The 24,925-nt window shown below is 37.1% G+C and overlaps 1 protein-coding gene across 1 annotated transcript; it reads left to right on the plus strand.

Annotated features, from left to right (window-relative positions):
- Window positions 1-7,694: 7,694 nt before the first annotated feature.
- Window positions 7,695-16,996, plus strand: gata5 (GATA binding protein 5). The gene is made up of 7 exons (XM_084427598.1): window positions 7,695-7,987; window positions 8,694-9,358; window positions 11,265-11,434; window positions 12,848-12,976; window positions 13,582-13,666; window positions 14,020-14,147; window positions 14,742-16,996. Exons 2-7 carry the CDS (start codon window positions 8,839-8,841, stop codon window positions 14,859-14,861), a joined length of 1,152 nt encoding a protein of 383 aa, XP_084283724.1. The 5' UTR covers window positions 7,695-7,987; window positions 8,694-8,838; the 3' UTR covers window positions 14,862-16,996.
- The last annotated feature ends 7,929 nt before the right edge of the window (window positions 16,997-24,925 follow it).

Genomic DNA, 24,925 nt, shown 5'->3' on the forward strand with positions numbered 1-24,925 from the left:
TCTTGTCATTCAGTTGCATTAGATAACGCGAGTTATCTGAATGCTCAGAGAACGGAAACCTCAAAGGATTCTCACAGCATTTAAGCAATGTTGAACACTTTCACGGTTGCACGGCATCTCTTATCTAGGATGCTGTTTTGTCACAACGTTATATTTTTCTTTTATAAGGTGTGCATAAAGTATATGGTTTTCATTAGAGAAATGCGATATTGGTTATCGGCCCATATTACCCTGAAAAAAAAAGTTGCTGTCTTCAAATTTTAAGTACAAACAACTTGGATGTTTAAGTCATTTCAACTTAAATTACATTAAACTGACTTAAAAATTTGTTGAATCTTGTATAAGTTATAAAAAAGTTAAAAATTGCTTAACTTATTTTGATGAGTTAAAGCAATGTAAAAACACATGTTGTCATAACTTATTGATCATATTTTTACAGTGAGATCACATTACAATATTTATATTATATGTTGATATTGAATATTGCCATATCTCTCACTCAAAGTTATTCTTTAAAGCACTAACATAGCATTTTTATCTATTTTTAATACTGTACTTAATTGTTTTTAGTTTTTAGTATTTATTTAAATTTGATAGTATTTTATTATGATTGTATTTAGACAATGTACAGTTACAAAACATTTGGACATTCACAGGTCAGCATTATGCTATATACACTCTTGTATTTGCTTCCAGCATTTATATGTGCCATGTAACCTACAAAAAAACTTTGTTTGCATTCCTTTAGCTGCCATGGTCATAGAGGACAGTCTTGTCTGGTACAGTAGAGAACGTTTGGTCATTTTGTGGTTGGTTACATTGAGGATTATGGGAGGCTAGTCGTATTTTAGAGAGGCTGCATACTTCATATCCATTCATAATCATATCTGTTCACCTCGACGTCCGGTTTACACAGGCTTATCTCCTTCAAGTGATTCTGGCTGATTGCATTGAGAAAAAGAAGAAAGAAATGAATAAGCAGACTAGGTGAAACAAGGAGCCATGTTAAATTTGTATGACTGAATAAATGTCATGTTTGACTCTTTTACCTTGCATACACACACACAAAGCGTGGTCTGAGACTGTGAGTGTGTACTCGCCACTCAATACTACAAATACACCATAAAGACACAGTTAAAAGTGACATTCTTGGCTGGGATATGCTCATGTGACCTGTGCCCCAGTGACTCCTGTGCCACCTCTCTGACTCAGCCATACCTGTCTGACACCGAATCACCTGACGCTGACCCCACAATCACAACCCCCCTTCCTCCCTCACACCCAGAAGAGCAGCTTCAGTGTGCTATTCAGTTACACATTTCTAATTGTTTAGAAAGGGAGAGGAACTTCCTCTATACACAGACTACACACCGTACACTGCATTACTTAATCCTATTGAGCCACTGAATGAAGCAGCCTTGATGTTGTGCCAATACACTAACGCATTAACCACCCATTAACACATGAGCTCCCTTGATCTCAATTGAAAGTTTGGCATTTACGCATTAACATATTGGTGGGGTACTGATTTTATCAAGCAGTTTTTAGTGGAATGAGTGAGTGGGCTTGGAAAGATCTCAGACATTCTCTTGACTTGCACTTTGCTACAATTGCATTTATAGTCGCCATTGGTGGGGCGTTTGCGACATGGCTTTACAAAGCCAGTTTCCCTCATGAAATACACAGATTTGATGTTATCTGGGATCATTTTTTGACCCACATGTCTGATGGTGACAGGTAAGGTTCCTTTACCACCTCCACAAGTCCACATTAAAATCTCGGACTTCTTGGAAATGAACAGAAAGTCTCATGATTTTTACATAAATAAATATTTAATATGCAGTCAGTTTGTAAACTGATCATGGTGTTCTTGCTTCCATTGGATCATTATCAAGTCATGCTGATAGTCACATGATCATCAGATTTTGCACACACACAGAGAGAGAGAGACCGTTCAAAAGTTTGGGGTCAGTGAGATTTGTTATGTTTCTGAGAGAAGTTCCTTATGCTCACCAAGATCAAAAATACAGTAAAAACTGTAGTATTTTTTTCTATATTTTTTAAAATGTATGTAATTTATTCATGTGATGCAAAGCTGAATTTTCAGCATCATTACTCCAGTCTTCAGTGTCACATGATCCTTCAGAAATCATACTAACATGCTGATTTGATGCTCAAGAAACATTTCTTATTACTATCAATGTTGAAAACAGTTGTGCTGTTTTTTGTGGAAACCGTAATACTTAGATTTTTTCCGATGAATGAAAAGCTTAAAAGAGCAGCATTTATTTGAAATATAAATAATTTGTAATATTATAAATGTCTGTCACTTTTGATCAATTTAATGCATCTTGCTTAATAAAAGTTTGAATTTCTCTAAAAATGTAACGATATACCAAACTAGAAAGCATTCTCTAATTAACAATATATAAATAAAAAAAATATATATATATTAATAATTCAAAAATGAATTTAATTAGAAAAGAATGCAAAATATTTTAGACACAACCCCATTTTAGACAACCCCACACATTTTTGAACCCCATAATATACTTCAGGACCACCCCTGGATTCCCAATAGCCAAGGGAGGTGTTATTTTCAACACATTATTGGGAAGCCAATAATCTTATAGTCTCTGGTGGGATGATTATATTCACATTCACTGCCTGCTTGTGTATTGGGCTTTTTAATGAGAATCAACTCTTCAATCCACATGATTTTGATGGAACATACAAATGTTAGTTTACATATGTGAACTTCATGTTGTATTTGTTCAGTGTATGTGCGATTGTCTATTGGTACAGAGGATGTACATCTCATGATAATGTACATGTTGGATGTTCTTCATGGCGGAGGAGATGGTTTGTATTTGTATGTGCGTTCTCGCTGGTAGTCCCCGGCCCTGTGGAGGCCAGTTGAATCCCATGCTGTGCCCCAGCGCTGCAGCAGAGATAGGGAGGGAGGGTGTGAACTGAGACACACAGATAGAGGCATGGCAGACAGGCAGACAGGAGCCAGTCTCTCTGCTCACACAGATTAGCATGACTCCAGCTCCACATTCCCCAAACCACACACCAACAGCGCCAATGCACCCGCCATCAGTCAATCACAGTTCCCAAATCAGAACGTTCAATTTCATCGTGCTTGTTTGATCTAATCACAATGTGCAAAATAAACATCACACTATATAGTCGACACACAAGCGTCAAACTGAAATCACTGTGATCTTACAATCTCCAACAAGTCATGACATTACTTCAGAACCTCATAATCTCGGTGCTAAAACCACATTATCACACACACAAAGTCAAAACAGTCACACACTATATCATAAACTTTGATTAGTGGCTGCAGGGTCTTATAGCTGTGATCTGAACCGTTGCTAAAAACTGACCTGGTCAAGGACAATATTTCATTTAATCTATTTATTGTTTGATAAATAAATATGAATTACTGAAACAATAAAACAAAAACGCTTCATTCACGTCATACAGATTTGATTATATGAAACACAAATGTCAAGAAAATAAAGGAAAGATAGGCCTGGAATAATATACAAAATAATCTTGGCTAATATAATGCTTTTTAAAGTTAAAATTCATTTTAAAGGTATATATTATTTACATAATAAATATATATAAAAATCATGAATCTATACATTACTTATAGCCTCTAATTGGTGTGAAATATGATGTGTGCTAGTTTAGCTGAAATTAGAGCTATTTTTAAAAACAACATGTAAGTGCCATCAGACACATGTACCATAAAAGGCCTACTTTAGGTTTTTTTTTTTTTTTGGTATTTGTAGGCCCACATTCAGGTCACAATCTGTCATAAATTTACATAAAATTACGATTTTTTTGTTTATTTATTTTTTACAGTGAGTTGGGGAAATAAATTACTATGCAAACACAATGTAAAGTCCCAGTGCTGGTCAAATTAGTCGAGACGCACCATATATAGACAGTAAATACCTCCAAGCATTCTTGAGTTATCGCAGATTGCTTCTAAACTTGAAGACTCAAATTCCGTTTACCTTGAAGGAATGCACGACTGCGTCAAAGTACACTGTAAAAAAATTCGAGGCACTAAAACTAAACGTAGTAGGCTACGCCTACGTTTGATTGCTGCCGTTAAATAAAATCAAAGGATTTTAAAAACCTGCAGTGATTAGTAGCTTCATTCAACCACTTTAAATTCAGTTATTGATGAGAAAAATCAAGTTGAAACTTAAAAATGAGATAAAGACTCACTAAATAGTTTGAAACTATTATAATCTCCTTTAGAAGACGTTGTCACTTTCCCCTAATTGCTTCTCAACTTGTATAGGCTATAGGCTTAAACCGATATAATAGAAAGATTGATGGTGTTGATCGTCACAATTACTCTTGAGGCTTGTCTAATTATAAAGGTAAGACTAGCACATCAACTGTGTGTCTCCTGTGCGCAGTCGTTAAGTCGCATTGAGCATTAATAAAAGCCCGCTGATCCCTTCATGATTTGGGATAGGTTCATCGTGAGTGTTTCAGCGGCTACTAAACGCTGGGGGTTAAGGCTCGGTTTAATGCCTGTCTCTCACGAGGGCTGATACCGCGCGCTTATGAATGAGGTGCCTCGTGAGGCCCTCTCCGCGCGAGCCTCATTAGCTGTCCATCAAGCAGTTCCACGCCAGCGCGCGCTTCCCCCCGGTCAGTCTCTGGTTATGTAAATAATCCTTACCACAATTACCATGGTAACTTTTAAACCGATATAATAGTGACCACAATATTGTAATAATTCAACTTCAAATGTAATAAAAACTGTAATACAAAAATGATGTTATTTTGGTGAAAAATATGCTAACTCTAGATAGTAAGATATTTGTAAGGGAACACTGTAAAAATAAAAGTAGCTGCCTTCCATTTCTAAGTACAATCATCTTGGATGTTTCGGTCATTTCAACTTGACTTTTAAAATGTTTTTTGTTGAATCTTGTATAAATGTCGCAACTTATAGATCTTTTTTTGTTGTTGTTGTTTTTGTTGTTGTTTTTTACATTTGATTAGTCTTTGTTCTTTGAAATTATAGCCTACATTAATTTTTCCCGTCTATAAATGTTTAAGAATTGTTCAATTGTTTCCCTTAAAAAATTTTTTGGACTATTTAATTCGTATTTTTATGTACATTTCGTAGCTCCCTGTGCTGCTCTCATTGCCATAATAATAATAATAATAATAATAAAAATAATATCCTATGTTAGCCTAATAATAGCATGTTAATAATAAAATGAAAAGAAAAGTGTCAGGGGATCAAATGTAATTAGTTGTAAGATTTTTACATCATAAAAGTCAGCCTATTCGATGTTGCAAACAGGTCATAATGTAATTATTTTGATTCAGAAACTAACGATTTTTATTTTTTATTTATAGGCTACCAGCATACGTTGAACTGAAAGGCTGATCGAGGCTATGGTCGGATCTTATTCTAGGACATGTTTATTTTCCTCTAACTGAATGTATGAAATGCTAAATCAATTAGAATAGTAGTCATTCGTCAATTAATAAAAGTAACTCGTCTGTGGGGGAATCATAACTCAAGTGTCCCCATCCTCATCCTCTCGTCGCAGTCCTCCAGTGTCTGACGTCATTCAGTATCACCTCTGTCAGACAATTTTACTTAATCTCAGAATAATCTATCGAATTATTACGGACAAACACGTTTGTATACTGAGACAATCGTTTATTTTGTTTAGCTAATGGCCTACAGATTTATATTTTTAATCCGTGTCTTAAACATTTTTGATACACATTTTTAACTGGACTATTTATGCCTTTGAATTAACTCCAGAATATAAAATACAACGTATTTTATTTTACTCATTGTAAGAGTCATCGTTCGTTACAATTACACGTTAATGGCACTTAATTTGCTGTTTTCTCGCGTCTTTCCATTTATTTGCATAGGCCTCATATTAAAATATAGGCATAGGCCTACATAGGCTACATTTGCAAAAGGCTATATCAGAAACAACCCGTTCTGTAACAAGACATGTTCATCTTTAGCCACAGACATATTTCACATAGCCTGCACGACATTTGACAACACCACTAGAGATTTCAATAACACAGACGCACAAACACAGTAAAACACTTGGCATTGCGCGTGGCCGTTCACGCAGAACAGAATTTACTGTTCTTCTCTGCATCATTAGGTGCTTTGGTTGTCTGTCAAGGCGACTGTGTGTGGCAGTCTGAGGATCTTTCACAATATTTCAACGGATGCCAGTTGATAAATAGCTAGATTCCACACAAAAAAAAGCAAACTCCGTCATTTTAAGAACAAAATAGGCTATACTGTAACCTAACTCCATAATAAATATATTTGTAGTTTATATATATATATATATATATATATATATATATATATATATATATATATATATATATATTAAGTTTGTGATGATGTGCCAAACTCTGAGCACATTTATTGACAAAACGAAACGGCTTCAATTGAAAACCCACCGATTTACTCAAAGGCAGCATTGATTAAATGAAATGCCTGAGAGGTAAAGAAGGATTTATTTAACCCGTGTAGCCTTGCAAGTTCCCCGGTGATCAAACAGTCGCTCGCTCAGGTTGTGTGTGTGTGTGTGTGTGCTCAACTGTCCCTCTCCACGCGCTTGTGGCGCGAGCAATGAGATCACAGGTCGCAACATCACTATTAATCTCATTATCAGCGGCCTGTCGAGGAGACTGATTGGCGACCACCTTTCTGAAATGTATGATACTTTTTCAACATTTGTTTACTTTAATTTATCACTAAATAGGCCTATCACAGAAGTAAAACCCCTATTCGATATTTTTGATCCATTTTCATTGTGCAGAAGTGTAATCATTCCCCTTAAAAATAATCTAAAGCGTGCGTCAGGAATTTTGTATCACCCCCTCTTATTTAAAAAAATAAATAAAATTAAATTAAAATAATAATAGATAAATAAATAAATAAATAATAAAGAATTTATTATTGATCTTTACATTAGCTCGTGTAATTATCGTTACTTGCATCTTTAAAACCTATTTCTATCCGAAAAAGGGAGGGGTGATAACTCAAACAATACCGCTAAGATAACAATATTTCCAACTGAGTATAATGAGTGTGATTATTGTTGTATCATCATACTAAGCTGTCGCTCGTATCTCTTATCTCTCTACAGCTTTTATAGAGAACACATCCAGATTTATCGGGTCATAAAATCGAGCTTTACGTTCTCGCACAGACAGCGAGGTTATTTTACTGCAACATTTTTATTTTACAATAAAGCAAAAACAAAATCCCAAGCCATTACAGTAGCACAACAAAAACACGTAGCCTATTAACCCAGTGTGGGCTACCAAATACTTTTATTTCAAACTTTTGAAAATCATTTAAAATAAGTAAAATAGCCTACTGTTTTACAGCACTCTATAGGCTATGTGACTTTTCTATTGCGTATACACAGTTCTTGTTTGATTTTGTGCCTCTGTCAAAGCAATTTTCCAACTGCTTTTAATGTCTCTTAAAAGTTAACTTTCATCGACTAAAAACAATCGTTTAAAATACAGTGGACTCAGCAAATATAGATCTTCAGGTAGGAGAACACCCCTCCTCCGTCTATCCCTCTCCTTCTTCTCCTCCTCCATGGGTCCTACCTTTGGAGTGCGTCACGTGGTTCTGCTCTTACAAATAACTCGCAGTAAAGTAGAGAGCAAATCAGAGAACAGTTATATTAGGCATTATCTGCAGCAGCAGCTATACCTCCAGATACAGACAAGGCACAGTGACAAGCCGAAACGCAGAGGACAACTACACGTTTTTTTCGTGAATCGCATAGCCTAGGCTACTCGTTGAAGTTTGAATTCTGGGCTAAAATCAAGACGGAAAGAAGAGAGTGGGAACTTCTACAGCGATATTCAATCAAGTCACTTGGAAAAGAGGGTTCCTGACTTTATCACTAGACGTCCTTATCTGGTGAGATAATACAACGAGAGCTCTTGGATGAAATTGTTTAAGCCCTTTGCTTACAGCTATCAACGTTTTTATGTAATCTGCGCTTTCAGTGATAAAATATAGATGTTGGAGAGATTACAGTGCAGCTTGATTCGATCCCCGCAGATGATTTAATGGGTTCGGTATATAGTGTTTTCCCAAGATATCTGAGACTGCTGCTGATAATTATTTATATCCCTATGTAAAGATATGGAACGTAATTAATGTCATTTTAGTCTATTAAATACAAATAAGATACAGATAACCGAAAAATCATGACAATTATACGGGTTGTCCATCTTGACTGTTGCCAATTGCATATAAATATTATTGATTGTCTATAAAAGTTCGCATTAAACGCATCGTTCAAATACACTCTTAAAAATAAACGTTCCAAAAAGGTGTTTTCGCAACTTTTCAGTGAATCATTTTAGAACATTTAATAATATAAAGAAACTTTGGATGTTAAAAGTTCTTCATTGATCCAATCAATACCAATAAACAACCTTTATTTTTAAGAGTGTATGTGTTGTGTGTGTGGAAAATGTAAGAATTTCTCGCTTTCGTTCAGTAGGCTAATTATAAATTCAAAAGTATTATCATTAGATGTTTTTTTAATAGGCATTATTTTTGCATAATATAATACTGAGAACATAATTTGATTGGTTTATTTTTGGTTTGTCACCAGGAGTGAATTCCTTTATTTCCCCCGAGGCCGCTGCTCAAGAAACCGTTGCATTGGAGATTTTGGACGTTATCGAGGCTTTTACTACAATCTGGGCGAATTTCAAGATTTCGAAATCTGAAAGGATAGCCTAGTCATTGGATACAATATGTATTCGAGTCTGGCTTTATCCTCCAACCCGTCCCCCTACGCACACGATTCCGGGAACTACATCCACCCGTCCGCGAGCTCACCTGTGTACGTGCCCACCACCCGTGTACCTGCCATGCTCCAGACCTTGCCCTACCTACAGACATGTGAGTCCACACACCAGGCCCATGGGCTCGGCAGTCACCACGCCTGGCCACAGACTGGCTCGGAGAATTCCTCTTTTAACCCGGGCAGCCCTCATCCTCCGCCCGGTTTCTCTTATTCGCACAGCCCTCCGGTGAGCAGCAGCACCGGCAGGGACGCCGCGTACCAGAATTCGCTAATGTTGAGTAACAGCGGCCGGGCAGATCAGTATGGAAGTGCTCTGGTGCGTTCCGTCGGGGGTTCCTACTCCAGCCCGTACGCGGCCTACATGAGCCCGGAGATGGCCACCTCATGGACGCCAGGGCCCTTCGATGGCGGCATGATCGGTCTTCAGGGACGCCAGGGAAGTCTACCGGGAAGGAGGTCCAGTTTAGGTAAAATGATTTGCCTCAACAATTTCGTTTTCTCCTTGATGGGACATGTAAATATGTACACTAAAATAACAACACCTTCACGATAATTTTGTCTGCGCCACTTTATTTAACGCTTTATTTAAGATTTAGTGTCGCCTTTGATTCTGTTCGTCTATCCTTTTGCACAAGTGCATGTTAAAGTGAGATCTACTATATTACATTTGGGTCGTTAGTTTGGCAATAGTTTAAAATCCATCTTTCAAGTCAGCAGGCAAAAATGGTTGGAATGGAGGGGGTTTCGTTTGATGCTGTGATCTCACAATTTATTGCGGCGGTGTTGAGGGTTATTTATTGCTGTCTTGGTGTTTATGTTAGACCCTTCGTTGTTAGAAGGCATAGTTAGTTTGGGTTTGACTACACAGGCACATTGCAAATGCTAATCAAAACAAAACTTGATCTTATACCACTAATACACATCCTTTAATGGGCAATGCAATCACTTTAATTTAAATGATAATTTAATTCCCTGCTATTGTCTGTCTACATGTGGATTGATGAAAGGGTCCCTTGCGCACCTCATAATTGTGAGAACTATCCAATCTACTGTCACCTTGATCAAACTTTTCTAAACAGACCATTACAGTCAGATACACATTTAACGGCCGTTCCCTTTGAAGATCAGTGCTTTAGGCCGACACAATTTCTTTGATAGGCCATAAAATGTCACATTTAGTTCTTCAACTGTGGACGATTTATTCGGGCATACATAACGGCTCGATATTTGGCTCGGCTTTGATATTGAGCAGTTTCGTTACACAAATGTTTAATAAACGTGTAGCCTAAATCTATATTACAACAATCCATCAGAGAGATAAACAACGTATAAGTTATATTTTATTATATTAATATATGATATTACATTTAAACAACAACCAAAAAAAGAATATTATTACAGAGATTATTAATGCCCACGTCTTATTTGAAATAAACTGTTGGAGGGCGTCACGTGTCAGATCTTGATTGATTGGTGACCCCTGGATCTTTAACACTGATAAGAGCTCCATTGACATTCCGTTCGCTTGAGGCCCTCGTGCCTCGTCAGCGGCCCTAATAGACACCCCAGTGACCCTGGATATGCTCGTATTAATCCATTCTTCATTCCATCTAGAGTTTTGTCACATTCCATACCGCTAAAGCTCAAGAAAACACCAGGCCTCACCTAAGGGTCTATCTGCATCCATCCAAAGTGCTGAGTTCTTCCAGGGCTTTAACAATACAAACTACTATTATTATGTAGTAGACCTTTTCTTGACACATCGTTTAAAATTCCAATCGTTTTATTTTTATTTTATTTTTAATTTAGGACTATTTTACTTTATTATTTAATTTCGTTATTTGCCTTGCTCTGTTAGCAAACATAAACATTTTGAATGTGAAAATAATAACTAATATTTGAATATTCTTCCTCTTTATATTTAGATTTTAGTGGAAGTATTGTTGAGGTTATGCGTCAAATCCATAGTAAAATATAGTTACAGTGAACCCTGATACTTTTGAAAGGCTTCAACATATTTTAAAATGTTTGAATAATAGCGCCTAGGCATCGCTTCAAAATTTCAACTGATTTCTGATCCCAGATTAAATTACGCTTTTTGACATTCACCTGAAACATTAAGACGTTCGAGTTTTTATTCATTTAAGGTTATTCGTATTTGCCTTAAAGAAATGAGACATGGCGACATTACAGAAATGACAACATTGAAAACATCTCATTACACTGATCCTTCCCCTTAAACTTTAACGATTAGCCTATTTCGTCTCGCGCTTTATTTTACGATTTTAACGAACATTGTCCTCTCATAAATCACTCTGAACCTAGAAGAAAACCTTGGGAAATGAATTAAAAACGAACTGTATGTCCTTTCAGACATGCTGGACGACCTGCCGTGTGAAGGGCGCGAGTGTGTGAACTGTGGCTCCATCTCGACGCCGCTGTGGAGGAGAGACGGGACCGGACATTACCTGTGCAACGCCTGCGGCCTCTACCACAAAATGAACGGCATCAACCGACCTCTAATCAAACCACAGAAACGCCTGGTACGCCTTAGTTAATTGTTTTTTAAAGGCCTTTTTCAAACCAACACTCTAAATGAACACGTGCAGATGTTACCTTAAACAGTTGTTTTCTACCTGACCTATGGACCCTTAAAAATGACTTTCTTTGGTTTGGCCTAAAATAATCAGATTGATTCAGTCATATTAAATAACGTTTTTTACATGAATTAAAGCTGTCGTTTTAGATTTTTGTTAACACTTTATTTTACAGTGTCCTTGTTACATGTAATTACCATAGTAATAATAGTAAATTATGCACAATTACATGCAACTAACCCTTAACCAAACCCCATTCCTACCCTGACCCTATAGTAAGTAGCCTACATTCTGTTAATTAATTTTACTCAACTAAATATGTAGCCTAATTTAAAAAAGTGTAACCAGAATTTTTTTGTTTTTATCGTGAATATGCTATAGTACAAAATATCCTGATGTTCCCACACAATATCTAAACATTTTTTGCAGGTTTTCTGTAGTTCTGTACATTTACAAAATAGTCTCACAAAATGAAATTATTTTTGCTTATATATAGAAGAGGTTGTGGGTTGATTTCAGGGTCAGGACTGGGAAGGCCAATTGAGCAAAGCCTTCACTGCTGTCCTTTTTCCCAGGAATCTCTCTCTCTCTTTCTCACTCATTCTCTTTTTATACTCTCTCACACACAATTCCCTCACTCGTCTCTACCTCTCTGTTTTCATTTTTGCTTTCATGACCTTGTCCTTGGGTCGGACTGTTTTTAGCCCAAGCAGCGCAAAAGTCAAAACAACACCAAACTTTATGGAGCTTTGAGCAGTTTCATTCTTACTCTAGAAGAACATTAATGTGTGCCAGTAAAATCCTCATTTGAATTCATAAAGTGATGCTGGGAAGACCTGGTCACAGAGTTCTCATCCATTTCCTCTACTTTTTATTTTATTTTTTTACCGCAGTTGCTTGCATTTACACTAAAAAAAGTTGCTGCCTTAAATTTTTAAGTACAATCAACTTGGATGTTAAAGTCATTTCAACTTAAATTACATTAAACTGACTTAAAAAATAAGTTGAATCTTGTATATCTTATAAAATTTGCTTAAAATTGCTTAACTTATTTTGATGAGTTAAATCAATGCAAAAACACATGTTGTCATAACTTATTGATCATATAATTTTTTTACAGTACATGTTTGCACTAAACTTAGTGGGGGGGGGGGGGGGGGGGGGGGGGGGGGATATACATTTGATCTCTCCCAGCTCTTTTCTAGCAAGGTTTGGCAAGCTTCACCTTTTTTCTCACCTTTGGTATGTTAAATATCTTTTTTTTCTCTCATTCCCTCTCTCAAAATTCTCTCTTCAACTCTGTAAAATTCTTTCAATGTCCGCCAAATTAACCACCTTCTCAACTATTTGTCTCTGCAGCAGAGCACGTCACGACGAGCAGGTCTGTGTTGCACTAACTGCCACACCAGTACAACCACACTGTGGAGGAGAAATGCAGAGGGAGAGCCCGTCTGCAACGCCTGCGGACTATACATGAAGCTTCACGGGGTGAGTGTGGGATTTCGACCGCTGTTTCTAACCACAGCTCCATTTGGGAGGGTGCGTGTGCATGTTCGCTTGTGTGTGTGTGTGCAAACCTGAAGTCCACGTGACGCAGAGGTCATAGGTGTGTTTTATCGGAAGAGAATGAGAATGAAGAGAGGAAGGGGAGTCGCTTAAATAATCTTTGTTCGGTAAACTTGTAATTCACACGGTGAACAAAATGACTCCCACAAGAAAAGAAAAATATATAATCTAGTTACAATTTATCTAGTTAAATTTTTTTTATAAATAAATAAAAGTTTTTTTTGCAGCGATGCCTTTGAAGAACCATTTTTGGTTTCCCAAAAAGCCTTTCAGTGATCAGTTCTTAAAAGAACCATTTTTTTTCTTGGAGTGAGGAACAAAATGGAACATTTTTCCACTGTAAAGAACCTTTTGCGCAAAGAAAAGGTGTTAAAGGTTCTTCGTGGAACCACTGATGCCAGTTATGAACCTTTATTTTTAAAGAGTGACTGAACCACCAACTCATTTTTAACTCTTTGCAACTCTTGAATGGTTAATGAATAATCAGTCGTTAAATTCGATTCTTTTTTTCTTTACTCTTGTTTTAGGTACCAAGGCCATTAGCAATGAAGAAAGAAAGCATTCAGACAAGGAAACGCAAACCAAAGATGCCCAAAACCAAAGCATCCTCAGGTAAGAGTTGAGAAAAGCATTTTAAAAGAGACATTTTTGAAAAAGATTTTTAGACAAAAGCGGACATGAGTGATTTGGATGGAAGTGTGGGAGTGAGTGAGTCAGAGAATGTGTGGAGAGAAATATGGGGTGAGCGAGAGAGTAAAGGGAGGGGAAAGGGAGTGAAAGAGAGAGAGAGAGAGCAGTAACAGCACTTATTTCTGTTATCAATGGACATGTGGTGCGTATGTGGCACCAGCACAAACACAAACGGATGTTTGACACCATTAATTGTCATTTGCAATAACCAGCATGTCGAGTTTGCTGATCTTTTATTGTGTCTGTCATTCACAATTTGTTCTATTTGTCTTCAGGGTCAACAGTGTCTGGCGCTACGTCTCCCACTTCATTGCCTGTGTCAGAGAACGCCTCTACAATAAAGAGCGAACCCAATATCGCAGCTTCTCCGTATGCGGGCCAAACTGTTGTCTCAATCACACAGGTATGCACTCATGTGATTGATGGGATTGTGTTTTTTCTTTGTAGATGTCACCATCAATGAAAGCCAGTTATTAAATATGGGTTGGCTAAATGATTGATTCCAGAGTTCAAGTTCACTCTTAAAAAGAAACATTCTTTATTGGCATCAATGGTTCCATAGAACCTTCCCATTGCACAAAAGGTTATTTATAGTGGAAAATAGATTCTTCAGATTATTAAAATGTTCTTCACACTAAGAAAAAATGGTTCTTCTAATGAAAGGTTCTTTATGGAACCTAAAACGGATCTTCTTTGTCTTAGTTCACGTGATAGTTGACGTAAACTGAACATTCTGTCATCATTTACTAGCCCTCATGTCGTTCCAAACCTGTATGACTTTCTTTCTTCTGTGGAACACAAAATAAGATATTTTGAAGAATGGTTAAGCTGTTTTGTCCATACAATGACAGTTATTGACTATTTTTCAAAATATCTTATTTTTTGTTCCACAGAAGAAGTCATGCAGGTTTAGAATGAGATAAAAAGAGAACCGATCTACTGCAAAGCTCGATTTGGCATTTGTCAACTAACACTGTTTGTCTTTGTTCTGTTTAAGTCGTCGACACAGTTGGACAGTGCCAGTTCAGCACATGTGGACATCAAATATGAGGACTACACATACACCCCAACGTCAATCGCCCCACAGAATTCCTGGTGCGCGCTGTCCCAAGCGTGATCTGAGACCTACTACCTTCTCTAAACCTTTCCAGTGCATTCTGGGAGAAAAGACTTTTAACAAGATCTACCTAATAGAACATTTACCTAAATGTAGACAGAGGAATGCAAGAGATCGACTGTAATCTGTGCTACTTTGCCTCGTCGATTTATCGTGGCATATCTGTCTGAGACTGTGATGTCACGGCTGATTCATGCAACTCCACCAAAATACGGCGGAGGACGAGCAGCGAGCTGCAGCTCTCAAGTTCCTTAAGCAATGATCGGGAGGACAAAAAACATGCTTTTTATGGCTTCTGAACATGTTTCATGGCTTAGATGTTAATGATTAACTTTTAAGATACATTATTTATGTTGAGATAAGAATGGTGGAGGCACACAAGTCTCTCCCATAATTCCCCTTATCCTTCAGGGAATGCGCCTTTATGGTCGTTATGACTTTAGATCGCATTCTTAGCCTGGATGAGTCTTTTAAAAGTGTCCTTGTTGTTTTTGATGATTCCAGACTCTGTTTAATGCTGTATTGTGTTCCTCCGATGATCCGAAGTGCAATGACCCTCACTTTTCAGCAATTTTTTTGAAAAGGCACACATTTATTTTAATTGTTCGAAATTTTGTGTTTTGTTTTGTCAGAATATGTTAACCTAAATTTATTTGCTGTATTTTGTTGATATATATTGGAATTATATCATTGTTTTATTGCATATAAAATTGCCAAACATTTGCTTTGCGTCTGCATGTGTTTGTAGAAATTTTAGAATTCTCCTTGAAGGGATAGTTCACCCAAAAATGAAAATTCTGTCATCATTTACTCGCCCTCATGTTGTTTCAAACCTGAATGAATGTATTTCTTCTGCTGAACACAAAACGAGATATTTTGAAGAATACTAAATACTATGGAAGTCAGTGAGGCCCATTAACTGTTCGTTTACCCATATATTCTTAAAAATGTCTTCTTTTGTGTTCAGCAGAAGAAATACATTCATTCAGGTTTGGAACAACAGGAGGGTGAGTAAATGAGGAATTTAGGAGTTTACTTTTTAAACAGTAAATAATGAAAATAAGTTAAAAACTATAGTTAACATAAAAAAAGAGATGTTTTTTATGAAGGAGGATGACGGTCAGACAGGCAAAAGTTTATCATTATATTTTGTTTTTATAACGACGAGGGGCCGTGTGGTGATTTCCATGGATTTATATTCATGGTTTCAGTGTGTGTCTGTGAACTTTAATCTGATCTACCAACACAATCTTATAGCAATTAACTAAAATGACTATTTTAACCAACTATTTAATAATTCATATGAAATCAATAAATACTTCATTTCTTCATGAGATATTATCTCAGAATATTTGAGGGCTTCATTCCCACACAAAACAAATGACCGAAAGTCCCATTCAACATGACTTGTTTTGTTTTCAGAGGTGGTTTGTTAATTTTTAAAACGTCCTGACTTTATAATGCCAAGACGTAGGCCATATAGAAATTGTATATGAAGGCTTTGATGTTTATGACTTTATATAGTTCCTTTGTGTAACCTGTATCCTCCTAGGTGTTGCTGAGTGTTTGCCTGAATGACTCTCGGTGTCTGAGCGTACCTCTCTCCGCAAAGTGTTGGCGATCAAAGGTTGCGTTCCAGCTTGGCTTTATGGTGCTATGGTTTTGGGTTGGGCTAGAACATGTTGGCTCTTGGCAGGCGCGTCAGCATGAAGCCCACCCTCTTTACAGCCTCATGGCGACAGAGAGGCACCGCCATCCACCTTTATTGCTATTGGCTGAATTAGCTGGCTTTATCTCGTGGTGTCTTAGTTTTGTTGCCCAGGTGATGAGGTACAGGGTCAAGAAACTATTGCATCATGAGTAATGCTTTATAAGCAGTATTTGACTGTTTTTATACACCCATCCCATCATCATCATCATCATCATCATCATCATCACACAACCCGCCGAATAATTGTCTCTTCTGAAATGAGGTGCGGTGAGCTTGGACAGAGCAAGCATGCTTTATACGGTTACAGACTACAAAGTCATCACTTTGAATCATTGAAACGCATCCAGTTCTCCTCAAACGACCTTCATCAGAGGGGCAAGCGATAGGAAAAGAGCCTGTACTGACATTAAAACAAGTGACAAGCTATTGTGTTTGTGATTAAATGTTTCAAATATTTCTGGGAATGATATGGAGATTCCATGACTTTCCATAGTCTATATTTAATGATAATTTCACATCTCCAAAGGTCGCGAACAGACCATGATGGTTTTCAGAAATGCTTGAGGTTAAGACAGTTTCAACTTTTTTTTTTTTTTTTTGCTTTCTATTATTCATTAAGATGGATATCTCATTTTCCCCCTTTCAATATTTTCTCTTTCATTTGAGCGTTTCTGAGGCAAAGACATATTTTTCCCAAGGTCACCCTCCTTCATTCATTTTCTCTGCATTGCGCTCTCTATCCTGTGGTAAAAAAAAACCCCAGGATATTGTAGAGCAGTTCTGACCATGAAGGAAGTTATGGAGGGGGCGACGATTCATCCTTCAGTGTGACAGTGGACTGAAGGATTGTTGCTTTGTGAATGTACAAGTGTGTGTGTGCCACAACGTTGATGAATGGCTGTACACATTTTGTGACTGTGTCTGTAACAGCATCTGACATGTTGCAGAAATCACCAGAATATTGAATTCTGGGATGGCTCCATGGATTCATGGGGATTAAACATGGTATATAAAACCCAGGCTTTATTTTAAACTTTAGACTGCTAAAGATCACTTTCTTAATCAGTATTGATTTGTTTTCAAAAAATAGATATTTTTATGAATATCTGTACTGTTTCTGAACTGCATGTATTTATTTGATCAAAATACAGTAAAACCGTAATAGTGTGAAATTTAATTACAATTTACAATAACATAAATACAAACTGTTTTATACGTAAAATATTTTAAATTGTTAATTTCTAATATTCTTGTGATGGCAAAGCAAAATTTTCAGCAGCCATTACTTCATGGCTGATTAATATTTTTGTTTGTTTGTGGAAACCGGTATAAATATATATTTTTTATTATTTAGCCTACTGCTACAAAATTGTCCTTGCTTAATAAAATGATTAAAATGATTAATATATATATATATATATATAATTAAACCAAAACCAGTTCAGTCACCACAAAACCACACAAGGGTCTGAATAAATAAGCTTTCCGTCGATGTATGGTTTATTAGGAAAGGACAATATTTGGAATCTGAGGTGAGGGTGCAAACAAATCTTAACATTGAGAAAATCGCCTTTAAAGTTGTCCATTTATGTTTGCGATTATGCTGAATTCACTCACAAAAATAATTAGTATACATTTACAGTAGGAAATATATTTATGGAACTTGATCTTTACTTAATATCCTAATGATTTTTGGCATAAAAGAAAAATTGATCATTTTGACCCATACAATGCATTGTTGGCTATTGCCACAAATATACCCGTGCGACTTGTGACTGGTTTTGTGGTCCAGGGTCACACACACATATAAAATATAATAAATAAAAAAATGACAGATTTCAAACATTATGTTTTGTAACCACCAAGTTCTGCCTGCATGAGAATCCACATGCGTGCAGACACACACACTCAATAGTATGCAAGATAAAATTAATTGGCTACAATGCTGTCAATCATAAACCTCAGTGGTATATGAGGTAAATTATATTTTTACAAGTATTACAACAGCTCTGTGAATCATTTCAAATGACTACATCCACTGAGATCAAGATATAAAACTAGAAATGTTTGATTGAAAATGATGTGGGCCTCCTTAACCCTACAGAAGAAGACGTTGCACCTTCGTTTTGTTCACCTGTGTGCACTTGTGTATTTGTCAGGGCAGTTTGTGTTGGGGATTTCCTCAGAATGAGCCGTCAGATAGCAAAGCTGCCAGAGATGCCAGTGCCAGAACACACTAAAACTGCAATGTGTTCTTATATGACCCCACTATAAGGCCTGGGCCAGAGAACAAGCCAAGCGTGGGGGAGAAAGAGAGAATCAACAATAATGCGGCAATAATAATGAGTCTTGCTCCAAAGGTGCATCCAGCTGACGTCTTCATTCAGAAACGCATTTTCTCAAACTTTGTCTTTGTGGACTATTAGAGGAACATGCAGCAGTGTTCTCATTTCTCACCTTTTAGTTGCGTCATCATTTTTGCCAGTCTGCAGTTCTCAAAGAACACCAAGGCTCTCAGAACGCACTATCAGTAAAATGACCTTCGAGGTGCCCTGTGTACTTAAAGCTATAGCATTTGTGAACTATTAGAACTGCCAAAGCTTTCTTTCTCTTGCAGTCTCTCTTTCTTCACAGCATTACACCAAGTGACTGCCTTATTGGCCCCCTGCAACTAAAAAAAACACCCCTGTATTCCCTAAGACACACACTGTCACTGGCACTAGTGTGTTTGTGTTAGTAGCTCTTGGGGGTTCACCACAGGACTCCTATTATATTGTAATTGAGGACTCTGTTCTTGAATATGACCCCCACCTTTCGCATTCTGGAAGAAGAGTAACTGGGACAAATGGTCCAATTCAGAGGACAAATGAATCTATTCTTTATGGGGCAACATTATCATTCTATGTTGTAATAATAATACTAATCATTTTAATTAACCCCAATCTCAGATGGTCAGCATGCTCAATGTTTTTACTTAAAGGAATATTTCACCCCAAAATAAAACTTCTAGACAGAAAATAAGATATTTTGATCTGTTTTGTCTATACAATATCAATAGGGGCCCATACAAAACAAAACAAATCACTAATGTATGTAGAAGAAAGAACAGAAGTCATACAGGTTTGGAATGACATCAGGGTGAGTAAATGATGATACATTTTCATTTTTGGGTGAACTTTATCAATGTAGTAAAAAAAAAGAAAGAATTCCAGTCCCTTTGGATGTGTCCTAGATGACAGGGTGTTAAAGGAGAGTCCCTCTCCCCTAATGCACTCACAAAAACAAAAACAAGAGGGTGACCCCGCCTATCCAAAGGTCAAGGTGTGCACAGGCCAAAGGTTGTGTTACAACCAAAGGCCCATAAAACAAAGTGCATCTATAATTATCACAGCAAAATGGCACATGCACACACACTCACACTCAAATCTAATGCAAGAACATGCTCACATAGGCTACTGCAGCTACACTGCACACATTTACAAAGTAGGGCAGGTGTTCGGTGTTGGTTTTTGCACACACACACACACACGCACACACACACACTTTTCCGGTCACACACCTGGCCAATAGTCAGCTTCATTAGACACATATATCAAATACTCACTGCCTGTTACACGTTCACAGTCAACAGTGAGTTACTCATTAACAAGGTTTAAATCATAAATGGCATTATATTTATGATTTATTAAAGAATATATGTGAAGTTCATCGCTGGGATGTTTGCATATATAGTGCATGTAATTTTAGCTAATATTATTAAATCAGCTCTGCCAGCTTTCCTCTGTTGTAATTTATTTTTATTTTTTTACAGATTGCAAGACAAGTTATAATGGAGGCTACAAGCAAAATCTGCCAGAACAAGCTCAAAAATACAAATCTGTACTAACTGTACTATTCTATCACCTTTTAAACCACCTATCAAGAGCCATTTAAACCCTTAAGTCCACAAGCATGGGTAAATGTTTTACCAACTTTGACTACCCTGTCTTGGATATGGAAAGTGATTTTAACATTCACTTCTTAAAATTATCTAGCACATTTTTAATTACTAGTAGGTAAATGATTAGTGACTATAGTATATTGAATTTCACTAGTAACTAACTGAATACTATTCTCCCAACTATTATTCCTTTTGCTACAGATCACTATAGTGCCTACTAGTCTAGAAAATATAAATAACTATTTATAATAACTATTTTAATAACTATTTTTAAGAACAATTCTCCATAGTGCAAATACTATTTTAAATGACCAATAGCAAAACAATAGGTAGGCCTAGCCTACTAGTGACCAATTATACTAGTCACTATTCAAATAAGTAGCCTAGGCTACTATCATCCAATGAATAAGTTATATTCTTACTATCTAATGAATATTTAATAGAGAAATTGAAAAATATGCTGGGTAATTACTGGTATTACATACTCGTAAATTAAATAGGTGGTACAAATATTAAAAAGAAAAAAAGTTAATAGTTACTCAGTACATGTGTGAACAGCTTGCCAAATGAGTGCGTGTGAAGGTAAGTGGAATTGGGAGGGGCTGTTGTGCGCGTGTGTGTCCTCGTGCATTTTTCCTGTTATGGGAATTAATTCCATTTCACATGGGTATTATTAGAGGTGGTCGTTACTAAACTTAGCTTCATTCTCTAAGTTATTCATTCTCTAAGTTTGTCCATGCATGGACAAAAAAGAAATGGCAACAAATAACCAGACCGACGAGGAAAATGCCAAAATAAGAAGGAAAATGGCATTGTAAACGATGAAACGGAGACGTCTGAGAGCGATGACTTCCGTGGCCGGGAGCAAGAACGTTTCCTTGCCGTGGAAAAAGAGTCAGGAAGGGGAAAAAAGTTGAGGGGTAGGTGTGGGGGTAAAGAGAAAGAAAAAACTCCATCTACGTCTACAATCAATGCGCCCCTCCTCCCCCATGTCGCCGCCATCTCTCAGGCCGTAATTTACGATGCCTCGCTATTTATTTGGCTCACACACCTCCTGGTAAAACTCCGTTAACAAACTTCACACTTTGCCAGCTCGCTTTGGAGGTATATTGTATGCAAACCGTGTATTTATTTAGTTTTGTCACGAAAAGGTGGCGTGTGAAATGACGACGTCTCAATTTATTGTGATGTGAGACTGTGAGTTAAGAAATTGACAATATCAGTCTCTGTTTTTACATTTCTAAATAGCCTAGATGTTTTAGGTTCCTCGATGCTAGTAGCTTCACCTCCCCTTCAACTTTGAACTCTGAATAATACTTGCCAAGAAGACTGGTTGAATCTGCTTGTAACAGCCACAGTGAACCCCCCCCCAAAAAACCTGTACACTTATGAAAATCTCCAAAGTTGTGGTATTGTGTAGGCTATGTGTGGTGTGTGTGAGAGAGTGTCTATTCATTCATCTGTCATCAGGGAGGTTTGGTAAGGAGACTCCGTGGAGCCCAGAACTCAGGGGTCAAGTCCAGGTTTTCCCAGCCCCCAGCATCCCTCCCGCTCTCCTCCGCTCCAGAGAGATGGACAGAATCAGGGAGAGGCGTGAAGGGATGGGAGGAGAGGACATGAGCCTGAAGTGATAGATTGATGCTTAAGATGACGAACAGTGGGAACGGATATTATGGACGAAAAACAGTTTACTTTTACATTTCGCAGCCAAAGTGTTTGGCTTCTGCATGCAGGTTTTTTTTTTTTTAGTTGAATGGTTGTGATTCTGTGGTTGTGAGTCTTTATTTTACATGTCAGCTCTGATGGGAAAGACTGCATTTTGCATATTGTTAGGGAGAACATTCCTAACATTCAAGAAAAATGACGTATTGTAAATTCACAGAATTTTCTATCTTAAAACAATCTTACTCAGAACATAATTTTCAGCTTTATTTCTCTAGTCTTCAGTGTCACATGATCCCTCAGAAATAATTCTAATATGCTGTTTTGCTGCTCAAGAAACATTTCTTCTTATTATTAATGTTGAAAAAAGTTTTGATTCATATTTTTGTTAAAACCATGATAATTTTTTCAGGATTCTTTGATGAATAATAATAAAAAAAGAGATTTTGAAATGAATGAGTCGTTCTCTGTCATGCACAAATTATTAAATGATAAAGGTGTAAAAATCAGCATAACGGAAAAAATATCCTTGATATCAGAAGCATGAGTGTAAGATGCATCCGAATAATTGCATTCAATTCTAAATGCATTCAAAACCTTAATATGCTCCTCCCGGTTTCAAATCATTCTTGCGCCTTTGCATAATATAGTGTCTCAATTGTGTTCCTTTGGCTGTTATCCGTTTATGTAAGTGCTAGTGCTGTAAGCTGAGACCCTGTGCCACACTATGACCCTGTTGTAAGTAATGTCCTCTATGTCACCCTCTCAGTGTGTGTCCGTCTGTCTGTCTGTCTTCTTTTCTGTCTCCTCAGGTGAAGTGTGGAGTGATGAGGCCCAGGACTGCTCTCTCTCTCGCCTTCTCGTCTCCAAAGTGCCAGGCATTTCATGCAGGGTGAGAGACGTTGCTGAGGTGTGTGTTATTCTTGATGTCGGCCTCCAGCGGGGAGCAGGAGTCAACACAGCTTGTTACATACACAGCGCCATCAGCCTGTCAATCAAGTCAGGTAAGCACACCCCCTATTGGTTCATGCTCTCACATGCACTCTCAAAAATACAGTATGCACTAGTTTCACACATAAGACACCTCTAATGTAAATGTAATGTATGCACACCTCATTAGAGGTGCATGTTGTTCTCCAATGTTTTCCTGAACTCTGAGCCCTTTCATTCCTGCCTCATTATTTTACAGCATAATCCATCTGCAGATAATAACCATTTGGGCAATCAGTGACTGAGTATGCCAAAAGATACCACACACTTCATAAAAAAACATATATTATAATCATCATATCTCTGTGTATGTAGTTGATACATTTATTGATGTTATCATGAATTTGTAATCAATAAGCAAATCAAATAATTTACATTCTACTAATAATCCAGCCATTCAATCCCTGATTTATTAATTATCAACCAAACAAAAAGAATGTTATATACCCTACTGTTAAAAAAACAACAAAAAAAACAGTAATATTGTGAAAAAGTATTACAATTTAAAATTACATTTTAAAATGTAATTTATTCCTGTGATCAAAGCTGAATTTTCAGCATCATTACTCCAGTCGTCAATGTCACATGATCCTTCAGAAATCATTCTAATATGATGATTTGCTGCTCAAAAACATTTATTTTTATTATTTATCTTAAAAAATGGTTGTGCTGCTAAATATTTTCGGGAAACTGAGATACAACTTTTTCTGGATTCTTTGATGAATAGAGAGTTCTAAAGAACATAATTTATTTAAATTACAGTATAAATCTTACTGACCCCAAACTTTTCACACACACACACACACACACACACACACACACACACACAAACTGTTTACTTGTCAAGTGACCATGATTTATATATAACAAAACAGTTTTAATAATATATTCATAAAAGACCCTTTAAATATTATATGTACCAAATATGGTTAATGTGTGTGTGCGTGTGTTATGCGTGTAATGTGTATTATTTTACAGTAACAACAAGACTTGCTAGTCAAATATCCGCGATCACAAAACACGTGAAACCTATGTTTTTGTCAGGGCTGATTTTTGCATAGTCACATTCCATTAGAAACGTTTTCATGAGTGGAATGAACTTTGACCCTGCCCCGGTCAGCTGAACTCTAGCCCACTCATTAATTTATAGACTCTGTGCCATCTGATTGGTGCTGCACTGATGATGTCAGCCCTGAAACAGCAGCACTAAATTATAATCATAGCCATCGTAAAGACAAGGGCCTGCTGCACATGTGGAATTCTTTTCTCTCTCTTTTTTGCCTTCTCTTTCATTATCTCTCCCCTCTTCATCGTCTCCACGCAGGATTTCCTTATGTTCCTGTCTCCGTCTGTCTATCTATTGCTTTTCTTTTTGTCTGTCTGTTTCTCATGTTCCTCCATTCGGGTTAATCTCTCACCCTTTCTCATTCTCTTGTCTCCCTCTTTCTCTCGCTGCTTCTGAACATGCACTTTGGATAACCCTGTTTTCAGAACCTCCGCTGCACTTTGCAGATAGATGCAGCCTATTTATTTTACTGTAAGAACACAGCAGACACAGGGAGCCAGAGAGAAAGCCAAAGACACATATATTCTGGTGGGTTAAATCCAAAAGAAGTTGGCTGAAAGTAAGTGTGTGTGTGTGTGTGTGTGTGTGTGTGTGTCTGCCGACTACATCTTCAAGAGAGCCCTCCAGATTTATAGAAGTGACTCTAGACCTTGAAATATTTGTAATCATGATTTGTTTGATTATGTGGGGGAGTA

The sequence above is a fragment of the Rutilus rutilus genome (assembly GCF_951802725.1).
Source record: "Rutilus rutilus genome assembly, chromosome: 13".
Lineage (NCBI taxonomy): Eukaryota > Metazoa > Chordata > Actinopteri > Cypriniformes > Leuciscidae > Rutilus > Rutilus rutilus.

Bases quoted from the DNA above. Each gene is read 5' to 3' on its own strand.
- gata5 (XM_084427598.1), top strand. From the start codon at position 8,839: ATGTATTCGAGTCTGGCTTTATCCTCCAACCCGTCCCCCTACGCACAC. The intron at 12,977-13,581 runs GTGAGTGTGGGA...CTCTTGTTTTAG, and splicing joins TATACATGAAGCTTCACGGG to GTACCAAGGCCATTAGCAAT. The intron at 13,667-14,019 runs GTAAGAGTTGAG...ATTTGTCTTCAG, and splicing joins CAAAACCAAAGCATCCTCAG to GGTCAACAGTGTCTGGCGCT.